Source organism: Diplotaxodon limnothrissa, linkage group LG6, assembly GCF_057381915.1.
Source record: "Diplotaxodon limnothrissa isolate DT_005_m linkage group LG6, D_limnothrissa_male_GT1.1, whole genome shotgun sequence".
NCBI lineage: Eukaryota > Metazoa > Chordata > Actinopteri > Cichliformes > Cichlidae > Diplotaxodon > Diplotaxodon limnothrissa.
In genome coordinates this window covers 34,583,745-34,595,984 of record NC_140601.1, presented here as the reverse complement: position 1 = coordinate 34,595,984, position 12,240 = coordinate 34,583,745, and the positions used below count along the sequence as shown (strand labels likewise).

Below are 12,240 nucleotides of genomic sequence, written 5' to 3'. Positions count from 1 at the left end.
AAAATCTAATGTCAGATTGCAGCTGCAGGTCCAGAGTGTAGTCTGCCTAGAGGTCAGCTACGAGTTAAGAGCTGCACTCTGACTGGACGACAACACACTGTGATCTACAACTGTAAAACAAAAAGAGGGGCATGCCAAGTCGTGTTTACTCTCACATTCCTTAAAGCAACAGTTATCTTAATCGAAGACCTAAAGGCTTCCTCTGAGCCCATGCCACCTGAAAACACAAAACACGTTTATATTCATAGTTCCACTCACATTTTCTCTGATTTCTCTGATGTTTATCAGTCAGTACTCAGTTCGGATACAAATATTTACAGTAGGTGACTCTAACCAAAGCCTCAGAATTGCATTTCATATCTGACAGTCTGTGAAAATATAAATAACACCACTCAGAGTAACAGTGTTTGCTGAAAACCCTCTTCTGTGTGACCAACTGTCAGTAATATTTAGAATAGTGAGCAACACAGCACCCAGGAAAAACTCCAGTACTGAAGATTATTTTGAAAATCCTTTATTTTTACAGGTTTCTTACTGAGAGCTTTATACCTGTGAGAATGTTCTAGTGGAATAGGAGAGCTTTATGAGAGCTTTATGGGCTTTATGCTTTAATGTGAGACTGTTTCTGTATAAAAATCCAATTTTAAATTTAGAGTTTTGATATGTATTCAGCATGAGGTTTATAGCTGAAAGGTTCGGATATAAACAGATGGGTAGAAATCCTAAGGTAACCCCATCAACAACATTACTCAGTTTCATCAGAGTTTAGAGCACATTTATGATAGATTACAGATTTATTAAAAGCACATTAGTTTTCCAAATAAGGGGAAGAACCAGTAGTGTAAAAAACACTGTCGCCAGCATAAAAATGTACATTACCTCAGTGTAATACCGATTATGTCAGTAACAAAAGAGATATAAGGATGGAGCCCTGTGGCACATTTTAGTGACTGAAAGAGAGCCAAACATTGGTGACTAAGTCCAACCAAACATGAAACCATTTAATGCAGTGTGTTAATCTGTGTCCAAGCTGCGCCACTGTAACTAGATCAGGTTATATGCAGACGCCGAGCTTCACCATGCTGCATCACATACTCCACCCAGAAAACAGTGGGATTCATTTGCGTCACTGTCTGGTCATGCATCGCTCCTCCCTGAGCCCAGTTCTGTTGGAGGTTTCTTTCTCTTAATAGGGAGCTTTTCTGTCACCAAAGTGCTTGCTCATAGGGGATCATATGATTGTTGGGGTTTTCTCTGTTTCCTTTGTATTATAGGGGGTTTATATTGTAGGGTCTTTACCTTACAATATAAAGTGCCTTGAGGCAACTGTTGTTGTAATTTGGCGGTATATATAAATAACATATATTTGTATCATTATGTACAGCTACTTTAAATACCATATTCATTCAGTCTTTGAATTCAACTCTAATTGACCTTTCCTTCAAGCTATCAAGGTGTCTACTATAGCCCACTTCTTCAAGACTAATGTGATACAAAGTGTGATGTACTGATGTCCCTGAGTTGCAGTGTTGTGGTACAGAGTGAGGGCCCAGAGGTGAACGAACAGTCCTCTTTTACTACCAACAGTGGGACAAACTGAGTGAGAGTACACTGCTGGGATGTGGACTGAGTATCTGTCAAATATCAGTGCTAACGCTAATGTCAGGGCCGCACACTGATCAGTGTATTTATGCTGGATAGCTAGTTACCTAGCACCGTTGCAATTAGCTAAAATGGTCATTCACTCTGGTTTTTGCTGCTGCTCCTCATGAGTGCAAAAGACCAACAGACCATCACGCACCAGCAGGTGGAGACACAGACTTAAGGACTGATCTGTGGCTGCTGTTGTTCATGAGGTGGGCAAATATTAACATTTATGGACTCAGGCTGTTAATTAGAATAAATAGAAAAAACATTGAAGCAACTTCATGATATTGTTTAAGTAAATCTGAATCTCACCTGCACAATAATGTGATGTAGATTTTTAAGCACATTTTTTATGTTTAATATGTTAAATGAGAACAAGTTAGATTTCACTGTAGGATACTTTTACTCCCCAGTGACAACATCGTACATGTCCCCAAGCCTCATTTTTCACCCCTCTGATACAAATATTTGTCTTCAAATGTTTCATAAATTCTTATAGGCCCGTCTCTTTGCTACCACAGTTCTCTTCTATACTGGAAAAGATATTTTACAATAGAATGTATCACTTTCCCACAAAAAACAATGTACTGTATGAACAGCAGTGTGGATTTAGACCCAAAAGAACCACAACACATGCCTTAATGGAATTTAAAGATACAGTAACAACTGCAACTGAAAACAAAGAATATGCTATCTGGAGTTTTTTAGATAAAAAAAAAAAAGCATTTGATAAAGTCAGTCACAACATTTTACTTAATAAACTTTGCACATATGGGGTCAGAGGGGTGGCATTATCATGGGTTAACAGTTCCCTTAAAAACCAGAAACTATTTATATAAACAAATAAATGCCATAAAATCAAAATTGAAACCTGTTGTATGTGGGGTTCCCCAAAGATAAGTTCTGTACATTATTGTATATTAATGACATATATGTGCAATTTCAAAGTCTTTGAAAATAATATTATTTGCAGATGATGCAAATTTACTGTACTGTGGAAGTAACTTGGAACAACTTCTGAATGAACTAGAAAACTAATAAATAATATGAAGACTTGGTTTGACTATAATAAATTAACATTGGACATGAGTAAAACAAAATTCATGATATTTGGGAATTGTGCATATTCTACAAATAGTAAAGTGACAATAAATAACTTTGAATGAGACAGAGTATCTGGGGGGGGAAAATCCGTGGTGTGATAATACATCACAAACTATCCTAGATTCACTTATATTAAAGGCAAAATATCAACGTCTCTTGCAATTCTCTACAAGGTTAAGGATCTCATAAATCAAAAATCATTATATACACATTATATGTATTGTTCTATTATACTCCCGTACATGCTATATTGTGTGTGGAAGTGTAGGGAAACACCTGTAAAACACACACCCATCCAATATACGTTCTGCAAAAAAGAGTGATAAGAACACCTGTACAGATGAAGTTAAGAAAAGTACAAAAATACACACATTTGTTTAGAAGCAATAAATTGCATGAATATAGACTTCATCCTCTCAGTGATTGAGCTGTCTCATTGTTTTCTATTGAAGTCTTCTCCTTATTTTTATAGATTAAGGCAAGAGTAAGTTAAAACATTCATTAAGGTATTTTGCACATAGATATAACTCCATATGAAGCAATGTCAAACATAACTGGTAATTAGTTACATTTACTTCTTCGAAATAAACTATTCTATCTATCTTACAGTGTTTATCATCCATCTGTTTTAGTCTATAACTATAATTTCTTCTACCTAATCCTATACACTGTACATAAGGTGTGCTTGCTGGCAAACAACCTGTCAATCACATCTCGTTTGCCAATGAGTCTAAAGCATCTCTCAGTTTCTCAGCCAGATCCGCTTCTTGTTCATGAAACCAACTCTCTAAATATCAAGATGAATAAGGTGAAAACAATTAGCTGAAATCTCTTAATGAGACTTCAACAACCAGTGGGTGATGTTACAGCATCTCCATCCATCTATACCTCATCCTGGCAATGACTAGTGGTGCCTAAACTCTTCAGTTATTTTTTATAGTCAAGATTTATTTGGTTAAATGCAAACACTGAAAAAACAAAAATGAAAACAGGATTTCATGATGTCTGCAGCTTTAATAATAAGGACAAAAAGTTACTTCTGCCAGTGCAGCACTTGGGTGTTCTTTTCACCATGCATGTCAGAGGAGACCTGAGGGGTACTACAGAGAAAGTTCAGCAAAGCCAGACTTTCTTTGACTCGACAAAACCTAAAAACTCAGCCAGAGACAATAATCGGTATCTCAGTATTGTGTTTTTTTTTTACTTTCTGTATTAACTTAGGCTTTCTGCTTCATCATCAGCACAGTTGCTGCTGCTGCCCATCTTCTTTCTGCAGTGTAGGACACATGTCAACACTTGGATTTAATAAACCGCTTGCTTCAGCAGAGAATTGTCCCCATAAAACGTACTGTAAATACAAGATTAGGTATTTAAAAAAAATGCTCTTCCACATTATTTTAAATGAAACTGAACATAATAAGCTGCCAACAAGATCATTATGGTAACACAAGTTACAATTTTAGCTCAGCCAGGTAAAAGGAGACCAACCTTCATGACACTGAAAACTCTGACTTTAAGCTCAACATTTAAGCTCAACATAGTTAATTAATGAATTAATCTCCCTCTGAAATGAGCCCAGGTCTGCTGGGTAACTAGATAACATCCAGCTTTTATGTCAGCTGTAATAGCAAGACTGAGAATGTATTACATATTTATTCATATTTATATAGCGATATTTCCAACACCAATATTCAGAATGATTGACTGTCATGTTTTATTAAATCAAGTCCATATAGTAATAAAAAAGAAGAAATAATGAATTTTTAATATTTTAGGAGATATATATATATATATATATATATATATATATATATATATATATATATATATATATATATATATATATATATATATAAAACACCCAGCACGCCCATGCGGGCGGTTTTATCCTTCAAGCTCGGGTCCTCTACCAGAGGCCTGGGAGCTTGAGGGTCCTGCGCAGTATCTTAGCTGTTCCCAGGACTGCGCTCTTCTGGACATATATATATATATATATATATATATATATATATATATATATATATATATATATATATATATATATGTTTTATTTTGTACTATTGCTAAACTTAAAACTGAACCCTTTGTGTTTCAGTCCTTGAGACTCCTGTTTGCATGTGAGTACCAGGTCACTGTGTTTCTTCCAGAGTGGGGATCATCTTAGGATGTGGGGACTGTGTATATCCTCCATGTCATGGTCTTTGGTTTTGAATTTTTATTCCCGAGTTTTATTCTCTGCCTGGGTTTGTTCCAGTTGAGGTCTTAAATTATTCTTAGTTTATTTTGTTCTTTTTTTGAGCTGTAATACTTTTTTGTAAACTTTGAGTTCTGAACCTTTTGTACTGGTTTAGATCATGTATTGTTCTCGTGTTAGTTTTGAATTCTGGGATTTTATTAAGCTCCATTTAATGTTTTAAAGTTGTTGGTCGTGTGTTTAGATCCCTCAGCTTCTTTTGTATCAGGGTTTACAGGTGTCTTTTGGGTTTTTTAAGATTTTTTTTTTTTAATGTGTCATATCAGGGGTGTCGAACTCCAGGCCTTGAGGGCCGGTGTCCTGCAGGTTTTAGATATCACCCTGGGTCAACTCACCAGAATCACATGATTAGTTCATTACCAGACTTCTGGAGAACTTCAAGACATGTTGAGGAGGTAATTTAGCCATTTAAATCAGCTGTGTTGGATCAAGGACACATCTAAAACCTGCAGGACACTGGCCCTCGAGGCCTGGAGTTTGACACCTGTGTGTTATATGTTAGTTCTGCTTCCTGTCTGTGCCTTCCTCGCTTCCCTGATTGTCTTTACTTGCCTTAATTAAGTTCAGCTGTGCTTTGTTGGCCATCTGTCTCCTGCTGTGTAGTCATCTCTTTGTGTGTATGTATTTCCTCCATTGGTGTGTTGCTGTTTCCCTTTTTGATTGTGAATATTTTGCGTCTGTGTTTTTTTTTTTTTTCCCATTTGGACACATTTTAGATATGCCTCCTCCATCCTGTGTTTGGGTCCTCATCCATCCCCCATACTGATTCTGGCACATACGAAATGAAATAACAAAACACTGGGTTAAAAAATGAGGGAAAACAATAGGTGCACAAAAAAGGGAAGGCTTAAGATACAAGCTATGCAAATCAACCATCTAGGGCTGATTATTTGAGCTTAAAGTAACTTTGTATGTTTCTGTTTCTGAGATCCCAAAAGGTACACGTTTAGCACTTAATCCACTGTGACCAGTTTCATTCTATATCTGTCTTTTATATCTGCATAATGATGATGATTATTACAGAAAGTTACTTTTGAGTTCAATTCTCCTCGAGAACATTTGCTCGCTCTTGGTTATTATCAGTTGGTAATAAATGCAGATATTAGAAATATAATGTGCAGTATAGCTAGATTCAAAAAGTCCCATATACCATAAAACTAAAATGTTAAGCACTTTATTGTCTGAGAGTGTGGTCATGCTGCTTCTGCTCACCAAGACATTTAATGGTTCTGTATTAAATTGATTGATTTAACTAGTGAGTCAGATATTTAACCTGTTTTGTTATTCAGTCTCTGGGTTTCAGCTTCACTGGGGTCATTTATTTCACCTCATTCCACAGGGTCTGCAATGTGTCTGCATGCTTCAGCTCCACGCCCAACCACATGTACACAACCCTCCAACACTCATTTGGTGATGGCCCAACCCCAAATAACTTCCATTCTGGTCTGACAGACCAATGGCACCCCGTCCCCGGAGCACATGGGAGGAGAAAGTAAGCGCGAGGGTGCGACAGAGGGAAAGTACGAGGATGAGACCGAACATGCCAGAGTCTGCATAAATGATCCGAGAGTCAAGAGGAGGCTCTGAATCAGCTGAGAGTTTTGCGCGGACCTGGTTCTGATGTGGTCCAGTAGGAAGAGGCTCATCAGGCTCTACAGGAGATTTTCAAACAGTCCTCACGACTTCATTCCTGGTTTTGAGTCTGTATATTTTGGAATAATCAGGATAAACTCTCAGAAGAAAGGTGAGTGTGTGTGTGCCTGCCTGCCTGGCTGGCTGCTTGAGCTCTGACAGAAGACCTCAAAAAAGTGTTTCCCCTCCCCATGTCACTTGGTGACATGCTCTGATTCATCAACACATAAGTACGACTGTCCTCATCAAGTCGACTGAGAGAGAGAGATGAGAGTGAATAATTCAAAATACCTGAGCGTCTGATGCCATAACACACATTTACCGGATGTTTGAGCTGAAAGCAGAGGCATCCATTCATCATTAGTGGCGTTCTAAGTTTGGAGGCAGTGGTGATTTCCACGCACATGTCAGTGGTTTAATTTTGTCTGAAGGGATGCAAAGCGGAGACTTAAAGTGAATGATGAGAGCACTAATGGAGAGACAAAGGCTGCTTCATGAGACAAGAGAGGTAAACGCAGAATAAGCTTATTTTTAAAGTGAAGCTATACTAGTGTTTCAGATCTGTGAGAGTGACTCTTTCTTGTTTGCTTCTTTTCCCCACAGATGTCATGAAGCGGAGGGATTCAGTCAGATAACCTGAGATCATAAAAGACTCCTCATCATCATAAATTCTGCCAATTCTGAGGCCCTAAAGAAGTTCTGTCTTGAATATTTCACTGTACACTTCCTGGACTGTCATGGATTCCCACAGCGGTCCCTATCTCAACCATAAGGCTCTCTGCTCACCTCTGGGTGCAGCCCGGCTATGTCAGTTAGCTTTGGGCTGTGCTGTGATCGCGATGGTGACCCACACTGCTGGCTACAGTGGCTCACACGGCGTGTTCTGCATGGCGGCATGGTGTTTTTGCTTCGCCATGTCAGTGCTGGTGTTCTTCCTGGATGCAACTCGTCTCTACAGCTACCTGCCCGTATCCTGGGACAACCTCACAGTCACGTGTGCTGCCTTTGCAACGCTCATGTAAGTCACAGAGTCAACCTTTGAACTGGAAGTTACATTTTGACCACCTTTCACTCGTCATACCAGTTTTTTCACATGCAGCAAATTAATATCCACCCAACAAAAATACCCAAATACATCTAACGGATGAATTATTGCATAAAAAGAAACAAACATTATCTTCTGAGTCCTTTTAAATGAAGAAACAATAAAAATATATGCACACCATGATCTAACGTCTCCCACTGGCAAATTCTCGCAAGAATTAATTAATTAAATCTGCTATTTAATCAACGGTGGAAAAAAATGACAATTAATAATGTAAAACTGCTGCTCAGTGATGAACAGCAGATGATTATCATTCGACTACAGTTTTCTCCAGCTTTAAGAAATATTTTTGCACTTTCCATTGCACTTTTTTTTACAGTTAGCAACTGTTGCTTATCACCGTCAGTGTTTTCCAGCATCAGGCGGTTAAAAGACGATTTTGATAAATCTTCTATATGCTCTGCACTCACTTTTTGCACAGGCAAGGTTGGCACTGAGCTGCTAAATATTTGTGTACATAGGTGAAAAGATGCCTTTTTTCTAAAAACTACATTACTTAGCAGGCAGATCTGAAATGTGAGTTAAATACTGGACTCAATTCATCAAGTGTCCCTCCAGATAAATGCTTCTGTTGCTATACTGGATGTGCTAAATGAATAAACGCAGCAAATATTCACCACATCAAGTTTATGGAAAATGAACAGGACTTATATACAATGTTTCTACTCAGCTGAGCAGTCAGGGCGACCATGGCTCAGGGGGTTGGGAAGCGTATCTGTAACCGGAAGGTCGCCGGTTCGATCCCGGGGCTCTCTGTCCTGGTCGTTGTGTCCTTGGGCAAGACACTTTACCCTACTTGCCTACTGGTGTTGGCCAGAGGGGCCGATGGCGCGATATGGCAGCCTCGCTTCTGTCAGTCTGCCCCAGGGCACCTGTGGCTACAACCGTAGCTTGCCTCCACCAGTGTGTGAATGTGAGAGTGAATGAATAGTGGCATTGTAAAGCGCTTTGGGTGCCTTGAAAAGCGCTATATAAATCCAATCCATTATTATTATTATTTCCTACAAGTGTCATTCACCCACTGACACCCAAACACTCATTTATACCATGTTTTTATCTAACGTCTAATCGCTTTCTAACACACTCACACACACACGCACTGATAAGGAGTCAGGGATCTGACTCTACCACCTATTGTGTATTGTGTTTAAAAAAGCACAAACAAAGAAACCTACATAGTTTTGACTAGATAAAAAATATTGCAGTTTGAGATCTTATAACCTGGTCTTTACTGCTAAACACACTTGGATCAGGTGTTGTTAAATTGTGAGACTTTAGGGATATTTGAACTGTTCTTGATTACAGCCATCTTTAAAGCCAGACTGATTTTAGGACTGACTTCCTGTGTAAACACACCTCTAATCAACTCTTACCTATGTGGCTGAAAGAGTCACAGCTTTAACAGAGGTAGAACATTAACCTTTCATTGCAATACTGGGCACATAATCACACTACTGTCACTGTGTGAGGTTTTTTTACGGGACTTTTGATCCTCTACAGGATCCATACAGGATCAAAATTATACATACAGGCTGAAAAATCTGCATATATCTTTACTAATATTTGGTTAAATGTCCCTTAGCAAGCTGTACCTTGGCCAGACCTTTGCAAAGTGATGATACGAATAAATAACTTGTACATGGGTACAGTTGTTTGAAGTGATGATCTTAGAATCTGCAATTGTTTAGAAATAGCTCCAAGAGACTTTCGAAAACAGCATTTTGCAAATTTGTTGCAGTCAGAAACTTGTTTCCAGTTATACCAAAGCAGTTATAATGGGAAGGTTAAGGGTCAGCCTCACTCATAATTTAATGCCATAACTTAGAAAATAAAACAAAGGTTCCTGCTGACCTATTAAAGACTGCACAGTGTATATTTTATATAGTGTATCTTATGAGACGTTACAGACATAGTTGTAAATGTAACTCTGGTTTTCTCAGATTTAATAAACTCATATAGCTTTTCTTTCCTTCTTCTGCAGGTATGTGACGGCCTCTGTTGTTTACCCTCTGTTCTTTGTGCAATCCGAGTGCCCTTACGCTGGCTGTGATGTCAGAAATTTCCGCATTGCCGTCACCGTCTGCTCCATCCTGGGGACTCTGGCCTACGGGGCGGAAGTGGCCTTGTGCAGAGCAAGACCAGGCCAGATTGTGACGGGTTATATGGCCACAGTGTCCGGCCTTCTCAAAGTTGTTCAGGGCTTTGTAGCCTGCATCATCTTTGGTGCACTGGCCAACCGGAGTCAGTATTCCCAGTATGCAGGCACAATCTACTGTGTTGTTGTCTATGCTTTCTGTTTTGCTCTCACAGCACTGGTGATCATAATGACTGTATGCAAGCGGACCAAGGCTGTGTGCTGCATGCCCTTTGACCGCTTTGTGGTAGTGTGCACCCTCCTCGAAGTACTGCTCTACCTGAGTGCATCAGTGGTGTGGCCAGTGTTCTGCTTTGACACAAAATACAGCTCCCCATGGAGACCGTCGTCCTGTCCACAGGGGAAGTGTCCGTGGGACAGCAAGGTTGTGGTGGCCGTGTTTTCCTTCGTCAACTTTGGACTGTATTTGGCTGACCTGATCTATTCCCAGAGGATAAGATTCGTCTCCTCACATAGGCCCAGTAACTCGCGGGCCTAGCAATCCTTATTTGGCATTGGTTTAAGTTATTTATTTGCCTCAGTTTATGATTTTTAATATTTAAAACTATAGAAAAGGTAAATTTGTAATGCACAAGTTTCCCAACCCAGGTGCTGCACTTACTCTGCTGCTGAGACATCATGAATTTGAACTGAAAGCACTCTTGTGGAATTTCACTGCCACACCCTACCATGGCAAAACTGACCCCTTCTTTCTTAGGAGCCAGCCTTACCCAGACAGTCTGGACCCAGTGTATGTCCTGCCGAATCCTCAAAATACAAGACACTCCCACTATTCTTGACCTGTGACACAACACACACTTCCTTTCTACTTGTATTTTTGGTCAAATAATACATAAAAGTCTTGAATATAAATAGCAAACCTGGTTTTGGCATCCATGGCATCCCTGTCATCTGCGAACCCCACACCAACAATCTACGGACTCAGGCTGCCAAAAATAAACACGAGCCGTCTGCACTCATAGTAAAGCCATGACACAGCATTTATAAGAGGCTGGTGTCTTTAAAGCCTCTCTATGAAATGCTTTCCTCAGTCTATGCAGATGAGGAGAAAATTATCAGCCGCCCTGTAAGATTTAAAGTTTTTGTCAAAATTTTCCCAAGCGCCTTTTTTAACAGAGCAGGGGATTTTCCGCATAGCTTTTCTAAACAAACTAGTTTTCTTAAGAAAGCGTAGATTATTTCTGTTTGCACCCAATAACGAAATTATTTCAGAAAATAACAAAGAATTACCAAAATCAATTTACACAGAGTATTAAAGCCTCAGCAGTGTTTGAGCTGTTGCTTGAGAAAGCATCATGCCAAAAGCCAAAAGAAATCAGTTTAGACTTGAGAAAAAGAATCGCCGATGCAAAGCATGGCATGACTATACAAAGTTATTACAGCATTTCAAGAACTGGAGAGAGAGGTATCGTGAAGAAGGTCAAAGAGAGCCACAGAGAACAGAACAAGCAATACTCTGGAAAGAAAATGTGATGTGATGTTTAAAGATCCCAGAAACACTGCCAAGACACTATCGAATGACTTAGCCAATTCTGGATGCTATTGCAGTCACTAGGACTCAGCACCCCTGGACTGTGAGATTGCAGAAGAGCTCCACTTCTGCAAAAGAAACACCTTCAAGCCAGACTGAAGTACGCTAATGACAACCTGGAGAAACACTGGAGGCGCATCCTTTGGTCAGCTGACACAAAACTAGGGCCACAGACAGACACAGCTTATGTTTGGAGAAAGACTTGGAGAAGACCGTCCCCACAGTGAAACATGCTGCTGGGCGTATTATCCTATGTAGCTGCCTCCGTTTATCTTAAACTGGGAATCTCTACGCACCAAGGGACACTATGAGCATGGTCAGGGTGGCCAAGAAGTGTTTATACAGTCTCACTGATTAATCACATGTAACTCAATATGTGTGCTTATTTTGCTTTTTCTTGTGTTCTGTCACATATGTACACATTGTTATGTTACATATATTGTTATGATGGTGGATGCTCATGTTAAACATAGCCAGGATTCAAATAATGAGGTCAAAGTATGTAAAAAGCCAAGTTTCAGACATCTTTTTTCTACTCTTGGGTCTGAATGATGTCATAGAGAGTGTATATGAATATTATGGCCATCTTGGGCACAGAGCTCTGGCTTCAAATGAACTGTTTGTAAGGGGTAGCTAAGCCCCCAGTATATGGTAAGCTGTGAATAATGCAAAGTTACTCTAGTTAATATTATGGAGATGGAAATGAACATAATAGATCCTGTTTAACTGATAGTTAAAAGGGTTGTACTATCCTTATTAAAAATGACCTGTGTGATAATCCTTGTAAACCGTATTGAGACACTATGTGATTT

General features: G+C 39.3%; 1 protein-coding gene across 1 annotated transcript; it reads left to right on the top strand.

Annotated features, from left to right (window-relative positions):
• The first annotated feature begins 7,353 nt into the window (after positions 1-7,353).
• LOC146631029 (myeloid-associated differentiation marker-like protein 2) lies at positions 7,354-10,427 on the top strand. The gene is made up of 2 exons (XM_085355094.1): positions 7,354-7,655; positions 9,724-10,427. The coding sequence occupies exons 1-2, from the start codon at positions 7,375-7,377 to the stop codon at positions 10,373-10,375; spliced, it is 933 nt and encodes a 310-aa protein (XP_085211220.1). The 5' UTR covers positions 7,354-7,374; the 3' UTR covers positions 10,376-10,427.
• Positions 10,428-12,240: the final 1,813 nt, after the last annotated feature.

Bases quoted from the DNA above. Each gene is read 5' to 3' on its own strand.
- LOC146631029 (XM_085355094.1), top strand. From the start codon at position 7,375: ATGGATTCCCACAGCGGTCCCTATCTCAACCATAAGGCTCTCTGCTCA. The intron at 7,656-9,723 runs GTAAGTCACAGA...CTTCTTCTGCAG, and splicing joins GCTGCCTTTGCAACGCTCAT to GTATGTGACGGCCTCTGTTG.